At 34.0% G+C, this 6892-nt stretch overlaps 1 protein-coding gene across 7 annotated transcripts in view; it reads left to right on the top strand.

Annotated features, from left to right (window-relative positions):
* The first annotated feature begins 1158 nt into the window (after window positions 1–1158).
* The window catches only part of LOC143922567 (SPARC-related modular calcium-binding protein 2-like), a 53543-nt gene continuing 47809 nt past the window's right edge, over window positions 1159–6892 (top strand). For 4 of the 7 annotated variants that reach the window (XM_077445868.1, XM_077445867.1, XM_077445866.1 and 1 more), the window contains exons 1-2: window positions 1197–1283; window positions 1611–1867. In XM_077445868.1, coding sequence (XP_077301994.1) covers window positions 1790–1867 — 78 coding nt within the window. In that variant the 5' untranslated portion in view covers window positions 1197–1283; window positions 1611–1789. Of the gene's footprint in view, window positions 1295–1610; window positions 1868–6892 lie in introns of all 7 variants that reach the window. The other 3 variants (XM_077445870.1, XM_077445865.1, XM_077445869.1) reach the window with 2 other exon arrangements.

Here is a 6892-nt window from a genome sequence, read left to right as displayed (position 1 = left end):
GAATAATTTTAACAAAGCCACATAAAGACATCGGTGGATAAATTTTTGATAAACTTAAATTTTCAAAGCATTTTTTAAAATAAAAATCGTATTATTTTGAGATGCTGAAGAATTCGAAAATTTGCAAGACATTTATGGACAAATTTGCAGCGTTTTTATACGAATCAGTGAAATTCGAGATGCTGAGTGAAGGTTGCCAATTTGTTGGAACCATTTCAATGAAAACCAGATAAATTGGCAATCTCTGATAGGAAAAGATCGACCTGGAATCATAAACCAAGGTCTGGCCATCAACATCAACAACCAGTGGACACTATGTTCGAAGGCATATATGCTAACCACTAGTCAACACTGCTGGTTGAAATGATAGTAACAAGAAAGTACTCATCATGATCGGTTGAAGATTATCCATTCATTTATAATTATAATAAAATATAACAAAATATAATTACAATATTTTTTTCTTCTACAGTTTGTCACTCTTCAAAATGTGCCCTTAGGCGACGCTTTACATGCTAATATATATAATATAAGCTTTCAATCAATGTCATAGCGCGTATAAATAATTTTATACATATTAATATAAGCCCACTTTAGAGGTCAATAAAGTCAACCAATAAAGCCCTCTACATGAGACCCCCCCCCCCAACGAATACAGTCTAAAAGACCCTTTCATCGGAGAATGAGACGGTTGTCCGGCAATAGCACTAGAACAACCGCACATCACTGTTCTATTAAAAAAAGAAAACCCGCATTAATATACATATATTAATTACCGCATAAAAATATACATTAATGGAAAGATTTTCTCGTTATTAAATCCAGATCAATTAACCCTAACAGTGTAAATTTATCTAACTTAACGATTGTAACGTCATCCTCTCCCACTCTCACAAATTCAGCTAGTCCGAATTTGTCAATTGTTGTGAGTATGCACGTGCTTGCGGTTTGTAATTGATATCTGTATACCTAAATGTTTTGATATGTACACATTCAGCCATGGTGTCGATTTAGGGTAACATGAAAAAAAAATGTGGCTGATGCCATCCCTGATTTCGAGCAACGCTATTATGTATGTACGTACCACCATTACTAGGAACGGGGATCTTTTTTTTGAGAAGCTGCTACAATACCAGTGGTGGGGAGCGAGTTGAGGCCAGAGACATATTGGCAGCAATGAAACTTGCTGCTAGATCAGTGTTAAATTCCTGGTCGAGGAGGCCGGTTCCGTTAACTGGTCGAAAACGCGACGCGACCACGCCGCATACAACAACAATACCCAAGTACCAAACACGTACATAAATATATTTATATATATATAATATATATATTTATATTTATATTTATATATATATATATATATATATATATATATATATATATATATATATATTTATATTTATATATATTTATATTTATATTTATATTTATATTTATATTTATATTTATATTTATATTTATATATTTATATTTATATATATATATATATATATATATATATATATATATATATATTTATATATATTTATATTTAAAAATTATGACAATTGAAAAACCTGTAATCGGTTACACCTGAACCGCGCTCCTCACATTTTTCACCTCTCACCCAGGATCGGATATGAACAATTGAATACAGTAGAGAACAGGGGACGATGTGCTTTTCGGAAACATTTTCAAGCGCCTCGATTTCACTTCTAAGTCGCTCGCTTTAAGTCGGAAAATTGTAATCGTCACTGAGGAAAGTCTGAAAGTCTGAAAGTCACAGAAAGTTCGAATCTTCGATTCAAACATGGAAAAGTCGATCATCGTTGCGAATCTGCTGTTGGTGTTCGTCGTCGCGATAGCATGGGGAAATCCGCTGACCAAGGTTTGAATTTTTCATATTTATTTTGCAAACGCACCTTCGAATAATTTGCGAAAATCATGTTTATTAATAATTTTCCTAATTGATTTTAAACTTATTTATGACTTTTTAAAGCGGATGGTTTTTATTGTTTTTTATTTTATTATTTTTTCACACTTGTCTTATCGCGTTTTGCGGTTCATTTCTTATCTCAATCTATACACAAGGATACAATCCTTGTCGTGGAATTTATTTTTTGTTTTCGAGTAAAGGTGTTTTCATATTATTTGTGGGCAAAATTTATAACAACCGCTTTTGGAGATCATGTCTTTGTTTCCCGACGGATATTTTTTTAATAAAAACTATTATTTGTAATCAAAATTTTACTTAATTAGTGTTTGGATAATAATAATTTTTAAAAGCTTTAATTGTTCATATCTTATGTAAAATTATATAGTAAGCCTATTATAAAAGTTCAGTCATTATTTTCTATTTTACACATTACTTTTCTTTTTAGTATTTCTAACATTAACTTATTTTAATGTTAGTATTTATGGAATAATAGGAAAAAAGCTCAAAATACCTACATATTTGCAATTCTTTATAAAATATGGTCACATTACATCTTAAATAAATTCCAATAAATAACTATTGATTCAATAATCATTGTCTATTTTACACATCATTTATTACTTACCTCTTATTAAGTTCACATGGTTTTCGTGTCAGTGGTCATTTTTTATATCTCTTATCTCTTATAATTTATGTTATTCACAACGATTTTTTCTACAGAGCCCAGGTAAAATGTATTTAATTGGATATGTACATAATATATTAACATAAAGTATCAAAATGCTATTATACAAAATGCGTCTACATATATATAATTATAAAAAATTGAATTCATAGTTTGACATATAAAATGCTATTGTGCTATTTATAATGAAATGATTTTTTGAAACCATAAACATATGAATGATTTTCTTTGTAGAACGGATATTTTGATGAATCAGATAAAAGTACTTGATTATTTAACTCAACAAATTTATATAGAGTATTAACTAACAATAATTAATAACTGGGAATATATTTAGTAATAATTTGAAATATTTTACTGCACATACACATGTATGTACATATACATAAATATGTTGCATATTATCGAATGATACATATTTCTAAAAGTTCGATTAATTTCATTGATCAAAATTGTACAATACGAAACTCGATGTATATGTATATTAATTTATTATATGAAAAAAGAACAAAAACGAAACAGAAGATAATTCAAAGTATAGATAATTTTCAATTGAATCGGTTAAAATGACAACAAAATCAAAACTTGTGCTAATGTGACAAATGTGCTTTGATAATTCATATTATTAGTTTATAAACACATGTAATTTGCAACCAATAAAACACACTCAAGTTAAACCGTCACTTTTGATGTCAATATTTATTTACTTACATACAAACATCGCCTTTTTATTGTAAGCACTCGGCGCTAAAAATTGCATGTTTCGTTTATTATTTTCGCGAAGCTACGTTTCGATGACATCATTTTTATTTTTTTGGATTATGCACGTATTATTTGCCATATTCATATGCAAAAACTGTATATCCCACTCCCCGTAACTAATAAAGTGTCAATTTTTCGAAAGACGAGCGGGAAAATTCCAATTTCTCGCTCAAACAAATATTTAAATCGAGTTATTGTGTTATAAATAGGATTCGTCGCTAGCAACTTACAACAAACATTCAAAATCATTCGGCCTAATGAATGATGCTTTTCCTTTGCTACAAACAAGATGTGTTCATTACCTGGTCATCTAATATCACAATGTTACATAAAATCCAATGCACTTAAATAATTATTTAACATTTTTTGTTAGATACAACGAGGAGAGACATGAAACGGAACACGAAAGTAATAAACAATGCAAGGGTAGTAGTAGTCATAGTAGAATCAGTGAAAATATTGAATTGGAAATGTAGAAAAGTGCTCAAATGGTACCCAGAAGAATATAAGAGGTTACAAATGAGATGGGTAGACGAAGTAAGAGAAATGTGTGGGATTAGATGAATAAACATAGTCCTGCACAATTCATCATGTACAGCCATTTACTATGCACTGCTGAGCGGTGCTTTCTTTCTGACCCTGCAATCCCGTCATCCAGCTTCCATCAGATTTTTTCTTAAAGCACAGACACAGACAGAATCGTACGCGGCGCGTATTTTTCTTAGTTAAACTCACCCTCTGAAGTGTTTTCGGTGATATTTTATCCTTGAATCGGTTTAAAAGTGATCAATAACTTTGATCACTTTTAAATTAACTTTGATCATTGAATTAACAATGACCTGAAAAATCGTCCTTCCCAGCTGGAAACCACGAGACCGTGGAGAAAATTGTATGTTTCACACCTTTTTCACTTCTCCAGCCATCTCAGAAGGTCCGTTTTTGGTAGATTTAAATACAAGTTTTGATCGATTTTTAAAAGAACCAATCCATTGTATCTTTTTAATCCGTTTCGAAAATTGTATCTATCCCGAACTTTGAAAATTTATTAAAATTATCTGAGCTTCACTCGATTCCCGTGTTTTTGGTATTTTTCAATAAATGAAGATGCACTTAATTAAAAATAGCAAAAAAAAAAAACAACCTGAAGAAACCACTTTCGAATCATTTTGCGTGAAAAGGACAATTTCCTATTGTTTACATCAATTTTATTAAATTCACTTTGTTAGTTCAATGAAATTATTTTGTTAATATCATTGGGATATTATATTATTTTGTATTTTTTCAATATACATCAATAAATCATCGTTTACCTAATTTTAGCTTTAACTCGTTTTTCTCAAAATTGGAATTACGCCACTTTAAAATATAACATAACGGCTCATATACGTAATAGCCCAATTCCGTCTGTTTGTTTTTTTTGTTGTTGTTCGTGGTAACGCTATTAGATACATAATATGACATATGATATAAAAACCAGAGAAACAAATTCGTCCTGGGTGCAAGTCATGTTGATGAGCAACCCAAGGAAGAGAAAGTAGGGTAAATTAATAGAAGAGTTTCTAGTAAGATGCGATGCAGGTAGTGAATGTTTCAAATAGCCGAGTCTTTTCGGTCAAAAGCATTTTTTACAAGTGGCCTAATACATTTGTCCACGGCTGTATGTACATATTTTATTTTAGCAAACATTGTATAACATACATATAACAGTATATAACATATAATAAATATGTAAATAAAAATAAAATAACGAAACTATATGTTAATGGGGTGAGAAAAACCAAAGCCGGCAAAAAATGAAACGCGTGCCAAGTTGGAATTTGTTTATTATACATACATACATACATACGTCGAAATCGATTTTTGCTGATTGACTATTTGCTCAATAAATATTATATTATGGCACGCACCAAAAATGAAAAAAATTGACGGTATATCGGCAAGCCGATCAAATCCGATTTGCCATCTCTTGCCCAGTACATACGAATTCTGAAAAAAATTGGTCATGCATGTTTATAAGGCAAAGTGTGAGCCACATTAATTATGCGAAAATAAATTTATGTATGAAACGTCAACAAGTTAAAATATAACCGCGCTCGCGATCGCGCATAGAGCAATAAAAGCCACGTGGCGCAATTTATCCGCTCCATTATCCGGTCGTTAATGTGTTAACCGGTTCTTAAAAACCGCACACGGCATATTGTTTTGTGATTAACTACCGAGAGCCATTTGCTCCTCGCACACTTCTGGGCTGTTATCAGCTCCGAGGAGATTCCTAGACGCCAATAAAGAGCCATACCTGTCTCACTGTCGTTCTGATTTATACCTTCTAACGAAGCGGTTTAATGCGATTAGTCATTGGACTGAGAGCTTTGGAACTATAACCCTCTGACGCGTTGTGCTTTTTATTCACAGCTGCATTCTCAATTTAAGTACCCGCTAGTAGGGTGACCGTAAAAAAGTCGAAAATATTCGTTTATCATGCATACATATGAAAAACGGTTAGTATATATGAATGTATATGTGTATATCGGGACCCCAAGGGGGCGCAGCCTTATGAAGCGAAGCCCTAAACGGCAACTGATCATGGGGGCGAAGCCCTAGACGGCATTTAATCATGGGGGCGCGGAGGGGCGAAGCCCTAAAGCCCTAAAAGGCATAAACTAAGGGGGGCGAAGCTCTAGACGGCATTCAATCATAGGGGCGCGGAGGGGCGAAGCCCTAGACGGTATTTAATCATGGGGGCGCGGAGGGGCGAAGCCCTAAAAGGCAGCTGATCATGGGGGCGAAGCCTTAGACGGCATTCAATCATGGGGGCGCGGAGGGGCGAAGCCCTAAAAGGCAACTGATCATGGGGGCAAAGCCCTAAACGGCATTCAATCATGGGGGCGCGGAGGGGCGAAGCCCTAAAAGGCATAAACTAAAGGGGGCGAAGCCCTAGACGGCATACAATCATGGGGGCGCGGAGGGGCGAAGCCCTAAAAGGCATAAACTAAGGGAGGTGAAGCCCTAGACGGCATTCAATCATGGGGGCGCGGAGGGGCGAAGCCCTAAAAGGCAACTGATCATGGAGGCGAAGCCCTAGATGGCATATTATCATGGGGGTGCGGAGGGGCGAAGCCCTAAAAGGCATCAGCTAAGGGGGGCGAAGCCCCAAACGGCAAATGCTCATGGGGGCGTGGAGGGGCGAAGCCCTAGAAGGCAAAGGCTCAGGGGGGCGCCGAGGGCGAAGCCCTAGAAGGCAAAAAAAATTAGGTTTTTTTTTATTTATTTTTTGATTTATTTATTTATTTTATTTTTTTTTTAATTTTAAATTTTTTTTTAATAAATTGTTTACTATTAGATTAGTGATGTTTAAGCGGTTTATATTATAAATACTGAGCGAAGCCGGGTAATACAGATATCTTCTATCTAATATATAACTTGGAAAGAGACTTTGTATATATATATGTATGTATCCTTGGTTCGTTCGTTCGTCGTCCGTAGATCGGTGACGTCATCGAACACGTGGTTCGTTTTATTTTTTCTTCGAT

The sequence above is a fragment of the Arctopsyche grandis genome, chromosome 2, assembly GCF_051622035.1.
Source record: "Arctopsyche grandis isolate Sample6627 chromosome 2, ASM5162203v2, whole genome shotgun sequence".
Classification (NCBI taxonomy): Eukaryota; Metazoa; Arthropoda; class Insecta; order Trichoptera; family Hydropsychidae; genus Arctopsyche; species Arctopsyche grandis.
This window is presented reverse-complemented; position numbering and strand designations above follow the sequence as displayed.